The following is a 20,646-nucleotide window of genomic DNA, read 5'->3' on the forward strand; positions in this document are numbered from 1 at the left end:
TCGTGCTGTGCAGGATCTACATGGACAGCGGGCTGGAGCCTGAGGAGCTTGTGGGTATTAAGGCCAAGCTGTGGTGATGCAGAGGTCCACTGATCCCCGCAGGCCAGGCTGAGGGACCCCATTGGGCCTCTAGGGACGTATATAAATAAGGAAAAATGTCCATCTAGGTGTAACAGAAGCTCAACAGGAAAGGTATCAATGTTCAAAGTTGATTATGAAAAATGTAAAATTAGGTTACTGGGGCTTATCTATAATAATAAAAGCATAATACGCTAATTAGACCGGACAGCAGAACGACCTTCCAGACGAAGCTGGGGCTGTGAGGACCAAGCCCCTTGCATGAATTTCATGCATTGGGTCTCTCGTTGAAAATAAAGGCAGGTTCTGTATGCTATCAATTAGCACCTTAAACTAAACAAAATTTTACTTCATCTAAAATAGTTACACCACGTACCCTAATCATGAAACTTTCTATTTCTTTCTTGTAAATACTACAGAATCCTAATGTGTTTTAATGACTTAATATAGAGTGATTTCACAGTACTGGTAATTAAAACTATGCTAGAGGTGCCTTCCCCGGGGAATGACATTTCTGCTTGTGAAGGGTTATTACAGCTGAGATCCAGAGGGAATAATCATACAAAGAAAAATGATCAGCTGAGAATTATCAGTCACTTCTCCAAAGACAGCTTGGAGGGTATCAGAGGAACAAGCGAGGACAGGCCAGGAAACGCCTGTCCATCCTACCCTGCAGTCACTCGGCAGAAGGCCAAGGACAGACAGGGTGGCCCCATTAAGCACACCTCATAGCACTGAGGCCAATTTTTCATGAAATTGGGTCTGTGTCTTGAATGGTGGCCACTATATTTATTTTAAAATCAGGTTTCATCCATAATGCCACAGCCAAGAAAGCAGTTGACATGCAAAGGAGCGGAGAGTGGTAATTTTATACATGTACACAGTTTTCTGGATTCTGTGGAGACGACAATCAAGCTGGGTGGTCCTAACGCACACTAGGTTTCAGTCATGGCAAAAACAGTTAGGCAGAGTGGCATCAAAGTTCACTTTGTTCCCTTTTTATTTCAAATTTGTTTTATTTACAATATGAGCCCAAAGAAAGTTAAAAGGCAAACCTATAAGCTTAAGGCTATTTCTAACTGGTTATAAACAGCATACAAACTAGAGAATCTCCAGGAGTCAATGAAAGTAGCCAATCGACTAGAGTATCCCATAGACTCAGGATCAGAAGTGTCCAAGTAAATCTGTAGGACATAATCCCAGATGCATGGGAAGGATGTCAGTAACCTAACATCTGAGGTCTGCATCTGAGGTCTGCATGCAGACCAGCATATGAGGTCTGCCCTAACAAGTTTATATATTCATTCATTCACTCATACAGCTGTAATACAAATCAATAATATAGTAGTAAATAATAATACAAGAATAACCTCTTGGGCGGGAAGATCAACCAATGAACTTCTATGCAAATATGCATAAGCCATGAACACAGACAATAAGCTGGTAAGGGCCTGGGGGTAGGGACTGGAGTGGGCTGGAAGAAGTTAATGGGAGAAAAGTAGGACCTATGTAATACTTTCAACAATAAAGATGAAAAAGAAGAAGGAGGAGGAGGAGAAAGAGGAGGAGGAGGAGGAGGAGGAGGAGGAGGAGGAGGAGCAGCAACTGTTCTGTGTACTTAAAACTATAAGCCTACTTTTGCCCACCCCTGTATAACCTTTAACTAAAGGCCTACTGTTAGAGACAAGACCTACACTAGATATTGACTCAATGATAAAAAATAAAAAATAAAAAAAAACCAGCCCTGTTCTCAAAAGTTCACACTCTATTAGAAGAGGAAGACAAGTGAGGAGGCAAATCTAGTGCTCTGTGCTAAATGGTTTAATAAGGTCGAGGATGGGGTTCAGGACTCAGTTAGTCATGGAGGCAGAACGGCACCCCAGAAGACTTCCTGGAGGAAGCGGCATTTGAGAACTGAAAGACGTGGAGTTAACAGCCAAGGGAAGAATACTTGAAAGAAGTAGAACAGTAAAAGCAGAGGGAGAACATTCACAAAGCCCAGTCAATCAGGAGCAGGGCCCACAGGGGATGTGTAAGTAGCTAAGCCTGTCTGGAATGTGGGTTTTAGGGAGAAGGAAAATCGGGGTGAAAATAGTGTGCCTGCCCAGGCCCTGATGATCATTGCAGTAAATTGGAGAAGGGAGTGGTGAAAGAATTACCCCGGATTTCTGCTTTGGACAACTGCCTGAAAGGGGGTGGGCCTGAGCCTAGAGACAGAGGGTGGCTACCGAGAAGGTTCAGGCCTCTAGGATTTTAAGAGCACCTGAAAAGGAGGGATCAGAATAGATTACTTCCAGGTTTCTTTTCAGCAACAAAATGGTACAATCCCAGGAGACAAGAGGCCTTGAATGATAAGATTTTTCCAATAAGGAGGGCACTTTCAGAAAGTGGTCCACCAACAGCAATCCTAATAAATGCACACAGCCAATCTACGGGACTGTCTTCTCCTCTGGCAGCTGATCTCAGGAGCAGAATCACAGCTCTGTGTCTTTCCCTGTCCTACAGTGTCTCCTGGGTCCTCACAAAGCATGTGAGAAAGGCATCACTCTTCTCTCCATTTCACAGAGGAAACTGTCTCAGAGCATCCCACATCCGCTCAGGGCAGAGCTGTGAAGGGCAGAGCCAGCTCCCAGCAGGTCTACGCAGACCCTGAGGTCACTGTCTTTGGCCCACTGGCTGCTCAGACAAGCCAAGTCTTCCCAGTCTAAAAAGGTGCTTAGGCTGAACTGAGGAAAGCGCTTTTAGGGGGGGAAGAGTTGTCGGCGGGTAAGACCCATAGCCAGGGCCAACCTTTAAGATGATGTAGTCCAAGTGAATCCCCAAATCTGGCCCCATTTGGATCTTTCCAATTAAAAACTCTGAGATGGGCCGAAACCGGTTTGGCTTAGTGGATAGAGCGTCGGCCTGCAGACTGAAAGGTCCCAGGTTCGATTACAGTCAAGGGCATGTACATTGGTTGTGGGCACATCCTCAGTAGGGGGTGTGCAAGAGGCAGCTGATCAATGATTCTCTCTCATTGATGTTACTAACTCTCTAGCTCTCTCTCTGTAAAAAATCAATAAGATATATAATACTTAAAAAAAAAAAAAATCCAAGATGGGAAACTGTGATTCTGTATTACCAGGGAGTCATGGGTTTAAACCACCCTGTCCATGGGGAAATGAGGACAGGAAGACTATGGGGCTTGAACTCCAGAAGTAGGTAGAGGCCCAGGATCGCCTACGAACCAGGTGTCCCACACTCCCAGCCCTGTCACCCCCAATCTCCCAGGCTCTGTCTGCTGTGCCACAAGCCAACTCTCCAGCCGGCAAAGCTGCTCCGTGCCGACACAGAAAGGGTGGCCTGTTTCCATCAGCCTGAACTGACAAAGATGAAGCAGACCATGCAATTCCGAATCAGATTTCCCATATCACACGGCATTTTTGTGGTAATTCTGTGAAATTCAAGTTGGATATTAGAATGTCAGTTTAAAAGGAAACTGGTTATTAGTAAAGGAAAACAGGTGCTTGAAAACCACCGTGAACGTTGGCATGTGAGGGAAAGGAAGCATAACTTAATGCTTTTTTTCCCGCTTTGCGTGTAAATGAATAGCCATTCCCTGTCAATTCTCACCTCCACGCCACTCAAGACTGTGTGTAAACCAGCAAAGATCTCCAAAGGAAAAACATTATGCACACTGTCAAGGACAAATAAACTTCGGCATCAATCACAGTGGAATGGAATGGAGAAATGCAAGATGCCAGAAGGCTAATATGCAACTGTAATTACGCTTTACTTTGTCGGAAAATAATTGTTATAATCTGTTACTTGGGTCTCCCAAGTCTTTTACAGGGGTGGGGGATGTCTGGCCATGGACTGAGCTGTCTGAGGCCTGCAAAATCATTTGGTCTGGCCCTGCCAAGGCATTGGGGGTGAGTCAATTAAATGTTTGACCAAATACAATAGGCTAAGTCTTAAGCTGATAATTTTATATGGCCCTCAAATGTTGTTATAAATATCCAACTGGCCCTAGGCAGAAAAAAGGTTCCCCACCCCTGCCTTAAGAGTATGAAGCCACACTTATTTAGATTATGAGGCATCAAAATACATTCTCTTTTCCTCTAAATTTTTCTTTTGTAAGTAAGGAAGCAGCTCTGGTTTCTATACACACAAGCATCTACTATACAAAGTTTCCTTCTTGGAAAAGTATTCCAAAATATCTTTAGCACCTGATTTTTGTACAAGGTGTGGGCTATTTCTACACTTCATATCAAGTGTGATAAGAGGTTTTTTTTTTTAAGAGGGTCCTGTTTATCAGTATGACCCACCCCTCAGAATTAAGTAATTTTCCTTTCCGCACCCAACACCCCGACACCCAGGATTTACCTCTTTTTTTTTCCTCTCCTCTTCCTTCCTCTTCTTCTCTTCTCTTATCTGTGCCAAGCGCTGTTTTTTGCGCTCTAGCTCAGCTTTTAAGTCACTTTTGTCAGACATGTTGGTTTCTTTGGAGGGAAACAAAAAAAACAAAAAACATGAATTTATAAAAATAACTTTTCTGCATTATCAGTGCAAAAATTATTCAAAAGGAAACCCAACTTTGGAGCAATAGCAGGTTGTCTTCTTTAGCCTATTTCCCAGAATCAAAGAAACAGGTTACGTTAGATCTGGTCTCATGCTATATAAAATCTTCCCCCTTTTACATATATATAAATATTTTCAGAAATACAAATGTTATAGTCCGTTCTGGTCTGACAGATAACAGTAATTTCAGAATAAGCAGCACATTTTCTGTAAGAGTTTCTTAAATAAACAAGCGATACTAAGTAAAGAGAACCAAAAAGAACCATCATCATGACTTTCAATTTAGATGATAATGGATCAATTCATGCCCACGTGGAAAAAAGAAAATAGACTGTCATAAACCCTTAGAGACATGTCCTGCTCAAATTCCTACAGACTCAATAAACATTTCTCCACTGACCTTGGACACACGAAGATTTCATGTTGCTTAACGTTATATGCATCAGGGAAGACAGCCACTGAAGGCCAAGTATGTTAATTTTCTTTTTCTGCAGAATTCCTCCTGAACTGTCACAATTAATTTCATTCGCCAGCACAACCCTAGTTCTAGAAAACCTACATTTACATACTGAATGCAATATTGCTTATTCTGGCACTTTGCCTTTTCAAAGCAAAAGATGTTTGTGAACACATGACATGGGAGACAAATACCAAGGCAAATTCTTGGGAAAAATTTATCTGAATGAGATCTAATTTCAATGTTAATGGTGATGGTGATGGTGATGCTGGTGGTGATGGTGCCAGGAATATTTTAAAATAAAATGAGTTTGGAGAAAATGCTCAGCCATCACCAATGATGATGTTTAGTTGGGAAACTAAGAAAAATGGAAACGCTGAGAAATGAAGAACCTCCTATGACCCAAATTTCTAAAGTAAAGTATAAAAAAACTAACCATAACTGTCATGAGTACTCATTTGCATATTTTTTGTATATAACTATGATGAACGTATAATATATATCCCTAAGAAGATGAGAGAGCAATAGAAAGGGGGGAAAAAGAGCCACAGATTACAAAGTAATGAAAAAATCCTTACACTTATCATCATCATCTTTAGAATATAATCAAATCATCATCATCTTTAGAATATAATCAACAACCTGCAATCACCAAAGACAAATAAACCTGATTGAGAAGTGTCCCTTACTACTATACATATTTCTGCTCATATTGTGATGGCAAAGATTTGTAAAATGATAACAATAATAATTACAATAACTGATAGCTGCCATTCATGATCACACTCTGTCCTTATTTTTCAACAACTGTTTTTGAATATTTAATCTGCGTCAGGAACTCTATAAACATCAGCATACAAAGATGAGCAAAGCCAGGTCCTCTCCTTCAAGGAGTACATCCTTCAAGTGTGTGGTTGGAGATGTTCTCAGAGATACTGGCTTATTGATTACTGAGCGCCATGCACCTCACACTTATTTTCACATGTAGTCACAATAATCCAAGCAGACCCATGTTAGGAAATGGTTACAGGATACCAGGGCAGGAGGAATAGGGAAACTGAGACAGGAAAGCTAAAACAAGGTCAAACAGTGTGGGCAACTTGCAGCCAGCTTGTAATTAACAAACCATTATCTTCCCCAGCCCAGGACAGGAGAGTAAATTTGGTTAAACAACAACAACAAGAAACACTTCGCTAATGAGAGAATGCAGAAGTGTGTGTGTGTGTGTGTGGGAGGGGGGGGGGTGTGAGGGAAAAGAAAGGGCAGTTTTACCCCCTAAGCAGAGAAGCCAGCAGTCTCAAGGCTTGGTAAGATAAAGTTGCCAGGTGCTTCTCGTGAATTCTGGGAAGGCCACAACAAATTACAAAAAGAGACCTTTAGAATGAATCTGTACCAAAATCGTCACCAGAGGAACTTTGAGACCTACAGACAGGAGGGGATATAACATCTCAGACCTGCACCCAACCTGCTCTTCAGAGTAGCTGACAGCCTGTCTGTACTTCATAAGGTTTGCTTCACAAGGTTTGCTTGCTTTCCTTCCCCCTCCCGCCCCTCCCCTGCCCCTTAAAGGTGCATGCTTTAATTGCTTTAATAAACTGGCTGTTCCCAACTTTGGTCACAATGACCGAAGTTGGGAACAGCCCCCTCCCACTGACGCAGGGCTGTCCGGTTGTAACACCTCTCTGATGTCGATGAGAGGTGCTTATAACAGAACCATCAGACTGAGTACAGGAGATGCAGATGAACTCAAGTCAAGAAATAGCAACTTGCGTTTGTAAGAATGGATATGTCCAGGCAACTGGTGAAGCCTGAGGAAAGAGAAAAGTGAGTTCTGTTTGGGATAAAGAGTGATGGGAAATCAGAGCAACATTTTGTTTTGTTTTTAAATATATTTTTTATTGATTTCAGAGAGGAAGGGAGAGGGAGGGAGGGAAGGAGGGAAGTAGGGATGGAGAAGGGAGGGAGGGAGGGAGAGAGGTATGGAGGGGGGGGGAAGAGAGAGAAAGAGAGAGAGAGATCAATGATGAGAGAATTATTGATTGGCTGCCTCCTGCACTTCCCACACTGGGGATTAAGCCCACAACCCAGGTATGTGTCCTAATCCAGAATCAAACCCTGACCTCTTGGTTCATAGGTCAACATTCAACCACTGAGCCACACTGTCTGGGCTCACAGCAACTTTTTGAAAAGAAAAAAAAAATGACAAAAGAAAAATAGAATTTGCTTAATTAAGCCTTTTCTTGTCCCTGCTTGCAAATAGTTGGGAGCAGAAACTAGAAAGAAGGCAAGCTGCTACAAGGCTGGTGCCTCATCTCTCTGGACTGACTGCACCTGCACTGGGATGGTAGGTGAATGTACAGTCAGAATGTAGGGGAATGTGGACTGGAGAGAGCACAGTCAAGAAGGCAGAAGTAAAGCCTGGCCTATATGGCTCAATGGTTGAACGTCAACCTATAAACAAAGGAGGTCATGGTTCAATTCCCTGGTCAAGGCACATGCCCCGGTTGTATGCTCAGTTCCCAGTGAGGGGCGAGCAGGAGGCAGCCAAACCATGATTCTCTCTCATCTGATGTCTCTCTCGCGCGCCCCCCCCCCCCCCCCCCGCTTCCTCTCTGAAATCAGTAAAAATATATTTTAAAAAAGGAAAGAAGGAAGAAGTACACTTGGTAGCTGTTAGATATGGAAGTAAAAGATAAAGGTTCAGTAGCAATTGAACTTTGAGAGATCAAAAAGGATGGCAGGAAATTGGGAAGAGAAGACAAAGAAGGAAATGATGAAAAAACAATTTGGGTGTCAGTGAGACTTCTGGGCAGAAAAAAATGCATAGATGCAATATACGGACAAAATAAAAAGACGGAGGGGACTGGAGCTATAAAATAGAACTCAGAGTCACTCATCTACAAAGGTCTTTTAAAATCTGAATTGCAAATTCATAGTCATACCGGGGCCATGAAGATAGCATGAGGGAGCAAAGCAGAGGTCAGCCATAGAAGAAATCAAATGCCAATGGAAACAGCTCTATCTAGCTACAAGTGATGTTTGACATAGAAAAGTATGGCCTCTAGCAGTCAGATCTTCTAATTTTCTTGTTTCCAGAGAAGCCATAGAACTGATAGAAGTCACATTCTATCTAATAAAAGGGCAATATGCAAATTGACCCTAACAGCAGAATGACCAGAACAACTGCTGGACCAGTCATTATGAGGCTCACTGACCACCTCTTGGTCTCCAATCACTTGATGGCCACCTGCAGCGCGAGTGGAGCCAGCAGGCAGGCAGGAACAGTCCACCTCTTTGAACTTTTCCCCATCCATCAGGCACCAATCACCCAATGGCGAACGGGGAACTGGGGGTGAGAGGCAGCAGGGTGCAGGGCAGGCTGCCAGCAGCTAGGGAAGATGGTCCTGACCACAGGCTAGGCCTAGGGACCACAACCATGCACAAATTTTGTGCGCCGAGCCTCTAGTTTATCAATCAAATACTGTTGACCAATAATTTTCAACACCCATGAGCAAAACTTACTGACAAGAAAAAACTTGAAACTAATTCCAGAAGCTATCTAAGAGGTTACACATACACTTCCGAAGTGGGAGCCATTTTGATTTATGTTTCTGACACTTTTTCTGCTGTCGAAAATGAAATGAACAATCAGAAAAATCACTGTTAAAACAATAGTTGTGTCACTCTATGCTGACAGCAGCCAGTGGAAACTGATAAGTTTCCCTCTCCTCTACCTTTCGCCAGCTTTCTTCAACCTTTCTCAGTCCATCAAAGAACAGGACTTTGGCTAAGGAGCAAACCATGTAATAAGGATGTCCTATGTTTTTGGCGATTTTCTTGTGAAGAACTTCATTCCCCAGTGGGAAGTATGGTGTAGTCTTGGTGCATTTCTGAAAAGGGCAGAGGTCTTCTTCAACTGCTATGTCTAGCAATGTTGGTCATTTAAGTTGGCATTACCAGCCATATAGCCAATATTTTTTAAAATAAGCAACAAAAGCACCAAGGGAGCTTTTAAACAATTATATTAAGTGATGATGTTTCAAAAAACACACTTCACTTTTTAAAGTAGTAGAGGCATAATGTTAGACAACTAGAGAGTGCTTTCTTAACTATTTTTGGTTCTATTCCAAAATAAGCACTTTGCATCAGCCCTTGGGACAGTAAGAATCTCAAGAAAATGCCTCATAAAGGGTTTGGAAAGCACACAGCAGAGTAAATGAACACATAATAAAATGGTTTAAACAGGGGCATTAAATGTAACTTCAGCACCGAACACCACAGGTTGAGGGCAATGCCATTCTAATCCACTAAATGCCCCTGCATAGCAAACAAGGCAAAATCAAGGAGGAAATCACAGGGAGTTATAGAACTTCTGGTGACTAATATGGGTCCTTGTAAAGGCAGTTCTGATGCTTTTAGTTTAAGAAAATGCGAGTCAGAGCTACCTGCTGCTAATTATTGTTTACTTTCTTCCAATACATACAAAGCTGGTCTCTTTCATTTACAAATGGTAATGTTAGAGAGGACAAAGGTTGCAAGGTAAGAGCAGTCCTAAATGCTATACTTGCTAAATGTTAAAATGTAGCATAACTGTATTTTGCAGATGCCTCTGTAAAAAGGATGACCTCAAGGCATAAATATAGCCAACTGCAAAGAAGTCACATGTAATTGACCACATAGAATATATGGGCAACTGCTAAAGCTCTCTTTCAGGAAGCAGAGCTTTGGATATGAATCCCCCGCCTCCTTTTCATGCAAAAGGTTCAGTAAATAAAAGGTTCAACTAAACAAAACTGCCTTGTGACAAGCACACCTTGTTTTTGAATAGTGGTGACCCCCCTGAGTTCAGTAACAGGAAGGGGTCAAGTAAACAAATGAAACCCACTTCTATGTGCAAGTCTCCTCTGATCATTAACTCACTCTCACCCAACTGCCAACTCCACACAACTCCACTCTGGCTTAGGAACAATTACCACTCAGTCTCCCCCAGCTCCATCCATTCCCATCCCGTACTCAGCTACAATTGTGTGTGCCTGCTCAGCTCCCCTCATGGCAGAATCCCATATTATAGACTTGCTATATTATTATTATTATTGCTATTTTTTTTCTTGCCAACTCTTGCCCCATCATTAATTTCACCCTAATTCAATAACCAAAGTCATCACTCTAAGTTCATTGCAATCATTTAAAAAATGTTTCAGTAAGAAATATATGAAAGGTATATGTAGCATGGTACTGATTTAATAGTAATACAATCAGGGCAAGAAAACCCAATGTGCACTCCTAGAGATTATCTTAAGGCACTTCAAGAGAATAGAAGAGTCTTCTTACTCTAAGCGGGTTATAAATGTGGTTAAAGAGGTGTGATGCAAAGAAAAAGTATTTTTAAAAATTAAATGTAGTCATGGAATTTATCAGCAATAAAATTCTTCTCAATTTTTCTGTTGAACACAGGAATAGCAGATCAAGCAGTCCCAGGTGGGCATCTTCCCTGTCTTATCCACTTGGGCCCAGAGCCTGGAGAGGCACCTGGAAAAATAGCTTCTTGGAGTTTCATCATAGAAACGGTTCCTGGACCTTAATCTCAATAAAATAAAGAATGGGGAGATGAAAGAAGGAGACCAGGAGAGGAAAATATGAATGTTAAGAAGGGAAGGAACAAAACATAGGTCATGTTCACACCGACAATTCCTACCCACTTCCCTTCCCAGTTAACCTTGCATTGTCTTCATGTGTCTTGCGTCCATACACATCCATAAAGAAAAGTTACAGCTTTTTGGAACCCCCAAATGAGATCTTTTGCCTTCATTTTCTTTTCTTTTTTTCTTTTCTTTTTTAATATTTTATTTTATTTATTTATTTATTTATTTATTTATTTAAACTCAATCTTTATTGTTCATATTATTATGAACAATAATAATTTCATATCATTTCTTCCCCCCTCCACCAGGTTTCCACCCCACCCTCTACCCCCTCCCCACCCCCCATTGTCCTCATCCATAGGTGCACAGTTTATGTTCAGTCTCTTCCCGCATCCACCACTCCCCCTTTCCCCAAGAACTGTCAGTCCACTCCCCTCCCCCTCCCATATCTCCAACTCTACTACAATCAACAGCTAATATTATTCATTATTCATCAGGTTTTTCAATCTCCTGTTGTTGTTGTTGTTGTTGTTGTTGTTGTTTAATTAATAAACTTTTACACTTCTAAGAATAAATTTTAAAGTCTAATAATTTTAAATCTTGTTTTTTCTGCCCTGGGAAATTGAGAAGCAAACTTGTTTACATGTAAACTTGCCCTTAGGCTATCAGAAGGTGTAGCTATTCAAATGTAAATGAACACATTGTTTAAAGATAGCTGCTGGTTGGAATTGCATTACCTGTTCTTGGTGGGAAGGGCTTGTCCTCCCCTTTCTCCATTAAAATTAAGGTGTTAGCTTTAAAACCTCTTTTTGGCTAGAGACCTTAAACTTTCAGAACTTTAAATTTTTCAGATAGTAAATCTGGAAATGTCTTTTGTGTGAAGTGTATCCTTGGGCATGTGGAGGTATTATTGATTTGAGAAAATGTTAAGTAACTGATTTACTATTTTGCCTTCATTTTCATGTCTGCATAAATCATCATGGGATGGTTTGGTCCTGTCTAGAACCCTCTGTCTAACAGAGGGGAAGCAAAGGTTTAGTTCTGTTTACACAGCTGCCAAGTAGCAGAGCCTCCCAAGATTAGCTTTTGAACAATATACAATAGATCTCTATTTCCTTCCAGTTCTCTAAGTTGGCAGCCATTTGAGATTCCATTTCTAATGCTGGCATATGCAAATTACTTTTAAACTTAAAGTCAGAATCCTAGTAGGTTTAAAATTATTGCCCAGCTGTTGCCAGACTCATTGTAACAAAGAAAAAGAAGAAAAGAAAAAAACAGAAACAAGTTCTCTCTTCCTGCCTGAGAACAACTGTTTTTGTCAGCATTTCACTACCAGTTACTGAACGTCTCTTCTGCCACAGGGTAAGCCGGAATTCCATCTTTCACAGCCTTGTTTCACCTGCCATAAAAGACAGCTGCCTCCTTCCACCTGGATAGGAGGCCAACGGATGAATAGACCACAACCCATCCAGGGGTCCTCAAACTTTTTAAAGTGGGGGCCAGATCACGGTCCCTCAGAGAGCTGGAGGGCCGGACTATATGAACTACTAATTCCTACTGTAACACCTCGGCTGCACTCACTGCCCAAAAAACCTGGCGGGCCGGATCAGACTCCTCTGCGGGCCGCATGTGGCCCGCGGGCCGTAGTTTGAAGACCCCTGCCAGTGATAGTCCATTTTTACAGCTTTATCACAGTCAGTAAAAAGAGGGCTCCAGACCTCTAAGGAGGAAGAACATGAGAAACATGAGAGGGTTACTTGTGAAATTTTTACAGCCATCAGTACTGTGAAAACAAAATTGTTAATAAAACCCATCTCATAGCAGGAAGGTACCCAGGCCTGGTCTACTTATACTGTAGATGAGCAGTTCTCAAACATTTTGGTCTCAGCCTCCCTTGAAACTCTTAAAAATTATCAGGGGCCTCAAAGGACTTTTGCCTATGTGGGCTACATTTATTAATTTTTACCATGTGAAAAATTAAACTGATAAAACCTTAAATATTTAAGAATCAATTTTTAAATAACAATGATAAACTTGTTAATCATTAACATAAAGTGTTTATGAAAAAGAGCCAGGTTTTTTTAAGACCAAGGAAAATAGTAAGAAGAATGTAATTCTCTTCATTTTCACTTCTCTCTTTAATATCTGATTAACTAGAAGTCAACTGGATTCTTGTAGCTGCTTCTGCATTCAGTCTGTTTGGTATGATGCTATTTTTGTTGTGAAGAAAAATCAATGAATAGCTTTAAATATATATATATTTACTTTAATATATATATATTGATTTATATATATATAAATTACTTTAATATATATATTGATTTCAGAGAGGAAGGAAGAGAGTGAGAAAGATAGAAATAGAAACATCAATGATGAGAGAGAATCATTGATTGGTTGCCTCTTGCATGCCCCATACTGGGAATAGAGTCTGTAATCCGGGCACGTGCCCTTGACCAGAATCAACCTGGGGCCCTTCAGTCTGCCGGCTCTACCCACTGAGACAAACCAGCTAGGGCACTGAATAGTTTCTTGAAATAATTGTGGTATTCTTTGATGTAACACCAGAAGTCCACAAATAGCAGATTCTTAAGGTTTAGTTGCAATGTGAACATGGAACTATCTCAATCAATTAACTTTTTGTACTATTATATTAAAACCTACTGCTCTATCTTAAACAATGAATGAATATTTTATCCATGGATGATTTTAAATCATTATGCATTCATTGTTTAAAAAATTATGCAGACTTTTCAAATGCTGATACATTTCATTGTACAATATCAAAAATCAAATTTGGTAATATCACTACCAAACACTTCAGATAAGTCTGTAGGTATGATAAAGCTGTCAAGCTCATGCGGCAGATAAAAGTTTCCCCAAATTCTAAATTTTATGTGAACCTCAAATTCTACCATTAGCAAGAAATATTGTTAATTGTATTTCTGAAGGGATGAGTTCATGCCATTGGTTTTTGAAGTAATTTCTGCCAAATGCCAAGCCTAAATAACCATAGTTTGTCTGTGAATTGTGTTTTTTTATATTTTTTAAAAAAATATATTTTATTGATTTTTCGCAGAGAGGAAGGGAGAGAGATAGAGAGCTAGAAACGTCGATGAGAGAGAAACATCGACTAGCTGCCTCTTGCACACCCCCTACCGGGGATGTGCCCGCAACCAACGTACATGCCCCTGACCGGAATCGAACCCGGGACCTTTCAGTCCACAGACCGTCGCTCTACCGCTGAGCCAAACCGGTTTCGGCATGTGTTTTTTTTTTTTCAAGTAAAAAACAACTGTGGGAGGGAAAAAATGCAGCTAATTCAGCTTGCAACTCAAACCAATGCACAAATGCCTCCTCAAGATAACCACTGAATAGGTAGGTAGCAGAAGTACCTTATGTGTCTCTATTTGTCATAGTATAAACTAATGTTCAAGAATAGATATTTAATATAACTAATATTATTTCCAGCTTCATGAAAGACACTCTTAATTTTTTGTTACCTGTAAGTGTGTGGCAGTGAAGTTTGATGCCACTGTCTCAATTCATGCTAAGGTACCAGCAGTTTTACCCATCACTGCTTTTTCACCATCATTGCAAATGTCAATATAGAGAAAAAGACAAATAACATTTTATATTATTATGAAAATAGTTTTGACCTTACAGCTTCTCAAACACATCCTGATCCCCAGGGATCCTCAAACCAAACTTTACCTTATCCCACTATGGAGTGTAGTCTAAAACCTATAGAAATGTTTATTGACAAAATTGTTCTTAAGTGTTATATGAATAACCTAAAGAGAGGTGGTTAGGACTCTTTCTTTTAAAGAAAAGAAAAAGCACAGCAATATCAATGAACATAGAAAATTCAGGTTACTTTCAGATAACTATAATTATTTAGAAATTTCAAATATCAGTTAGAGCCAAGACTTCTGGATAAAATTTAAGGAAAACTTAAGTTAGAAAGAGTGAAGCCTCAAAAAAAAAAAAAAAAGTATCATAAAACTGTATGAAAGATTTCTCATTTTCTCATTCCTCACTTGCCTAAGCCAGGTAGTAGGCAAGAAAGAAAAACTAAGAGCCTTCTCTCTATACCCATTCTCCTTCTCCCCCAACTCCTCACCCCCTCCTCCCACACACAAAAATTAATGGCCCTTAGCCTACCTAAGTGAACAAGATGGTTGTTGATAAAATATCAACTTTTTTTTTGTATGAAAAGTTTTATTCTTTTGTACTTTTAATTTTGTTAAAGTTACTATTATACATGTTTATTTCAGGACAAGACCTTCAAAAATTATATTATCCAATATCGGTATTTTTTTCCCTTGAAAGGGGAAACAGAGATGCAGTTATCTAAGTTCCCAACTATTAAATGGATGAGTTTGAAGGGAAAACACCAGGTCTTCTTCTTGAATACTTCTACTAAATAATGCTTCATTTTCAGTGTTTACTTATTCACAATTGTATTCATTTTAGTCAAAAGAGAGCTCTTCAGCCGAAACCAGTTTGGCTCAGTGGTAGAGCTTCGGTCTACAGACTGAAAGGTCCCAGGTTCAATTCTGGTCAAGGGCATGTACATTGGTTGCGGGCACATCCCCAGTAGGGGGTGTGCAAGAGGCAGCTGGTCAGTGTTTCTCTCCCATCGACGTTTCTAGCTCTCTATCTCTCTCCCTTCCTCTCTGTAAAAAATCAATTATATATATATATATTATATATATATATATATATATATATATATATATATATATATAGAGAGAGAGAGAGAGAGAGAGAGAGAGAGAGAGAAAGAGCTCTTCTTAAAAGGCTTTTATGGTAGATAGATTCCATCAGTAGGCTTCCTGTGTCTAGTCTTGTGATCACTCTCTATCACCACCTGGTGGCAGTAATCATAAATTGCATGAGAGAGCTGGCAAATAGAGCAAAACTTTGTGAAATTCCCAGTCTCAGCACCAAAGCCAATACTACTGTGTAGAGCCAGACGCTCTAAGAGTTTCATCCACATATGAAGGATCTATTTATATTAACTATTATTTTGGAGAAGGGGGGAATTTCAGTACATACATGCAGTTAAACATCTATGTTAATCTTTCTAAGCTCCTTTCAATATTATTCATATTGAGTTAGCTCCTGACTGGGAAATCAGGCAATAGTTCCAAATTAAGTCTTTAGTATCTCTCTTGTTGGCTTGTTGAGCTATATTTAAGATTGCTGTGTCTGCATATTTCCTCTAGTCCTACTTTCACTACTTCACAATTCTGAGCTACCCAAATCAGACTGTGTAAGCTGTAACACGAGCAGCAGCAGCAATTGTGGCACATTAAACAGGAGAGACTCTCAAGCACTCAGCACAGAGGCCCATTATGCTAGAGAGAAAAATCAATCCATAGGGCATCAGCTCTCTCATCTAGTTAACAGTAGAGATGAGAGCTCTTCAAACTTCAAGGGCTCAAAAGTCAGTCATCTTTGCTAAAAAGTTCTGAATTTTTTTTAAGTTATTTCTGACCCCTACTGTGCATTCAACCATTTCATTAGAGACTCAACATAGTTCTCTTTGACAAAGGAATTGTTTTTCAATTAAGAGAATCAGTCATTCATGTCTTAAGAGTATCTTCCTTCAGGAAATGCTCAGATGCTATCAAGAGTCCTTAGGAAATGAACATTTCAAGTAGCATCCTTGAAAGAGTATGTAAAACTAAAGATGGGACTGTTTGAACAACTAGGGGGCAGTATTTTGACATTGGATCCCTAAAAACTAGGGCAGGGAAGGAACTGGAAAATAGAACCAGAAGAAAGGGCTGGTTAAGAAAACTAGAGTGAAGAATGAGGCACAAAGAATCCTGTACAAACACCTAACCTTGGGTCAAAATAGATGGGAATGATGTGACATTTACCTCAGTCAGGTATCAAGTAAAGAAGCCACAGTGGGTAGAGCGTCGGCCTGTGGACTCAAGGGTCCCGGGTTCGATTCCGGTCAAGGGCATGTACCTTGGTTGCAGGCACATCCCCAGTGGGGGGGAGGGGGGTGGTGCAGGAGGCAGCTGATCGATGTTCCTCTCATCAATGTTTCTAACTTTCTATCCCCTCTCCTTTCCTTTCTGTAAAAAATCAATAAAATTTATTTTTTTTTAAAAAGAAGCCAAATGAAGAAGGCTCCCACCACTAGACTTTGTATAATATGAGACTAGGTATCTGTATTCCTTGAGGTTTGAAGGCACTTCAGAGCAAAGAGAAAGGAGCTTCTCTATATAAATGGGCACCCAAGGAGCACTTTATAGCGGGCAACTTTTCCATAGACCATGATATGAGCTGCCTTTGGAACATGCACTGTGGTGCCTCATATTGAGCACGTGGTAGGCATTCAGTAAACACTTGCTATTAGAAGAATGTGTTAATGATGAACTCTGTGTATTGGTCCCTATGTTGTTTACTTCTTCATAGCCAGCTAGGGCCATTCATTAGCTTTGAGTTCCTACCGGCATATCCAATTGCTTTAAATATACCTCAAATAAGTATACTTCTAGCCATGTAGAGCTCACCTGCATTTCATACCCTGTAAAACTGCACCCAGTATCTGCTAAACTTAGATGGGACAACCCTGTGGCTATAAGAAACCTTTAACTGCCGCTGCCCTGGGGAGTTCTCTGGCCCAGAGACTCTCTACCTTTCTGCTGAGTGGATACATAGCCTCCCTCTCTGATCCCTTCATATCTCTCTGGAAGGTTTCCTGCTATGAGCCATATTCCCTTTCATCCAATCCTACCCAAGTACTGTCCAGTAAAGTATGTTGTGCAATGCCGCCACCTCATGGTTCTGTTCTTTCCTTGATCAGCCCTGAAAAACTTGAACACCCCACACCTGAACTGTCAATTTTCACTAGCGCCCTCAATTTTACTACTTAATAGTTCCAAGTCTGCCCTCACCTATTCATGCCTATTCACACTGCCCCATGCCTGTCTTCACAATGCTCATCTGACTACTTCAGTTTGTTATAATTAACTTTATTTTTATTTTTAATTAAATTTATTAGATTAACATTAGTTACTAATCTACACTAATAAAAGAGAAAAATGCTAATTGACCATACCTTCGCTACACCCACAGCCAATCAGAGCAAGTGAGCAAATTAACCAAACAAAGATGGTAACCAAACTGAGGGAGGAAGGAGTGAAGACTGAAGACAGCTTAGAAGGAAGAGGGAGGAAAATCAGAAAGCAAGGTGGCTGCCAGAGGGAAAGCTAGCGTGGGGCAGGGCATGGCCAGCGGTGGTAGCAACACATGCGGCTGTGGCAGCTACTTGCAGGAATCTTTCTTCAATGGGCTCCTAGTATTAAATAAGTTTCAGGAATACACCTTTATAATACAACATCTATATACTTCATGTGTACCATATGACCCAGTAATCCCTCCTTTGGGTATCTACCCCAAAATTTGAAAACACGTATTTGTAAAGATATATGCATCGCTATGTTCATTGCATCACAATAGCCAAGATACGAAAACAACATAAGTGTCCTTTGACCAACTGTTGGATAAAGAAGACATGTTACAGATATACAAAGGAATACTACTCAGCCATAAAAAAGAGGAAATATTGCCATTTGTGACGACGTGGGTGGATCTTAAGCATTATCATATTAGGTGAAATAAGTCAGATGGAAAAAGATAAGAACCACGTGAGATTTCACTAATGTGGGATATAAAACAGAAAGCAACAAATGAAAAAAACAAACAACTCACAGGTACAGACAACAGAAGGCTGGCTACCAGTGGGGAAGGTGGTGGGGGAAACAATGCAATGACCTTCCTGTCTCCGTGCTAACATTGCTCCCTGGTGATCCTCCACATCTTCCATGTCATGGAGGGTGATCTTTCTGTCACTAAAATCTGATGAGTCTGTTGTCCTCACTAAAACACATCAACGACTGTCTGAGTTGAAAAATGGGTCCCACTCTCCATCATGGCATATAAGATGCTCTCATTGTCCATCTCTCTATTCACTTACTCCTCCTCTCCCTGATTCATATTTTACTGGCATGCACTAAAGCATAACAACCTCCATCTTGAATAAAAACTGCCGTTTGAAATTCTCTGCTATTGTTAGTCCCTTGTTTTGTAAACTCTGTCATTTTTTGGCAGTCTCTTATTCTATGAAATGATTTTTTTATTTTGGATAATAGAAAAAATAATCTGTCTGACCTTGCAAGCTAGCCATCTAACATAATACACTAATATTGATAATAATTCCTATATTTTTATGCCAACTATTGGTTCATTATGCATTCAAGATTATAAACTGTCTGTAACAATAACCTATACAGAGCTCTTTTTGAAATCTTCAGACAAAGAGATCAAAGGTATAAATAGAGAGAACTTCCTCTAAGGGTTTGTTCAGAATTTGACAGAGATATTCTGCTCTGAACCCTTGCACAATAAACGACTCCTAATTAATTGGCTTGTTAAGGCGTCTGGTATCTAGTGCGCTGATTTACGATATAACAGTACCAAACTGTTACCTTCCTTTGTACCTTTGTAAACTCCAGAAATGTTCTCCTCACCGTTCATTCCTTGATGACTCCCACTCATGTTTCTGTCTCAGCTCAGTCACTTCCCCTCCAGAAAGGTCTCGTATCAGACCTGGCCCAAGTACCCCTCTGGAGCATCCTCTCCATCGTCTGCTGCAGCATGTGTGACATATTCCATGTATGCATGTCTATGTTCTGTTTGTGTGGTTCTCTCCTTCTGTTACCCTGAAAGCTTCTCTAGAAGCAGGATTGTGTCTAATTTCTCTCTATACTTCCGGTGTTTAGCAGTGAGTGCTCCATAAATGTCCCCTGAACTGCTAATGAAACATGAGGCAGAAACATGAAATCTCCCACAATTTCATTATCAGCATCGTTCTAATAATCATTACATGGGGTCAATACAGTAAGCTTTTAGATAACCAAATCAGAAAAATTCTTCCTTACTATGCAAGAAATCTTTTTTTCCAATGAGGGGTGTGTGTATGTGAGGGGGGAGGGGGTATGTTGAATTCTTTCATTCATTAGTACAAATGTACAACAAATACATAATTAATTCTAACATTGCCTCATCTATCGAGCTATTTTTTCCTAAATCACTATCATTATGTACCTATTGATAGTAATGCTTTCCTGCCTGCTTTACATTTTAAATTTGTTTTCCCACTCTAAAAGGATTATTTAGCAAAATCTATTCAACTTATAATTGACAACCTCTATTATCTCAATCATCAAATTCAGCAATCTACAATCTATCACCCCATATGCCAGGATAAATCTGCTGGTTGGGCTTTCTCTTTAAGCGATGTAAAAATACCAGTGCCGTCTATTGTGCTTAAAGCTATTTCTCTGAGTTGCTAAAATGTTAAATGAACATGTGGGGCTGATGTTTAGCTTTGACTCTTGAGTCCTTGGCCTGCTATCCCGAAAAGAGGGCCAGATTTTCTGTGCAGCAAAGTTAAATCAAGACAGTCCTAGCCAGTGGGCCTGCCTGGAGTGGGCATTCTATCCTGATAGCAAATGTAGGCAAATTCAAACTGCCCAGAAGTTCTTGTAATTCAGACAGAACAAATTTAACTACCATACTAAAAGAAATAAAATCAAGACACATTAATAAACATAAGGGAAGGGAACATTTTAATGCTTAAACAATAAAGTTAAAATAGATCTTCTCAGTATAAATCAGCAATATAAATGTTCAGAGTCAATTCATTTTAATCACCTAAAAATATGTTAAGAGATTTCCACATCATAAAACCACTTAATTCAAAATTCTGCAAAATACTCATGAAGTTGTAATGAAGCCTACCTCATTTTTAAGGACCATTGATTCCCCTTGAAGTTATGATGAGTGGAAAAACGTAGAGAAGGGACCTGCTAAGGTAATACTCTA

The 20,646-nt window shown here is 40.1% G+C and overlaps 1 protein-coding gene across 5 annotated transcripts in view; it reads right to left on the reverse strand.

Moving 5' to 3' along the window:
- The window catches only part of DYNC1I1 (dynein cytoplasmic 1 intermediate chain 1), a 274,243-nt gene that overhangs the window by 235,304 nt on the left and 18,293 nt on the right, over positions 1-20,646 (reverse strand). For all 5 annotated transcript variants that reach the window (XM_036429363.2, XM_036429361.2, XM_036429362.2 and 2 more), the window contains exon 2: positions 4,444-4,560. In XM_036429363.2, the coding sequence (XP_036285256.1) occupies positions 4,444-4,551 (108 nt within the window). In that variant the 5' untranslated portion in view covers positions 4,552-4,560. The remainder of the gene's footprint in view (positions 1-4,443; positions 4,561-20,646) is intronic.

Source organism: Pipistrellus kuhlii, unplaced genomic scaffold (assembly GCF_014108245.1).
Source record: "Pipistrellus kuhlii isolate mPipKuh1 unplaced genomic scaffold, mPipKuh1.p scaffold_m20_p_10, whole genome shotgun sequence".
NCBI classification, from domain to species: Eukaryota; Metazoa; Chordata; class Mammalia; order Chiroptera; family Vespertilionidae; genus Pipistrellus; species Pipistrellus kuhlii.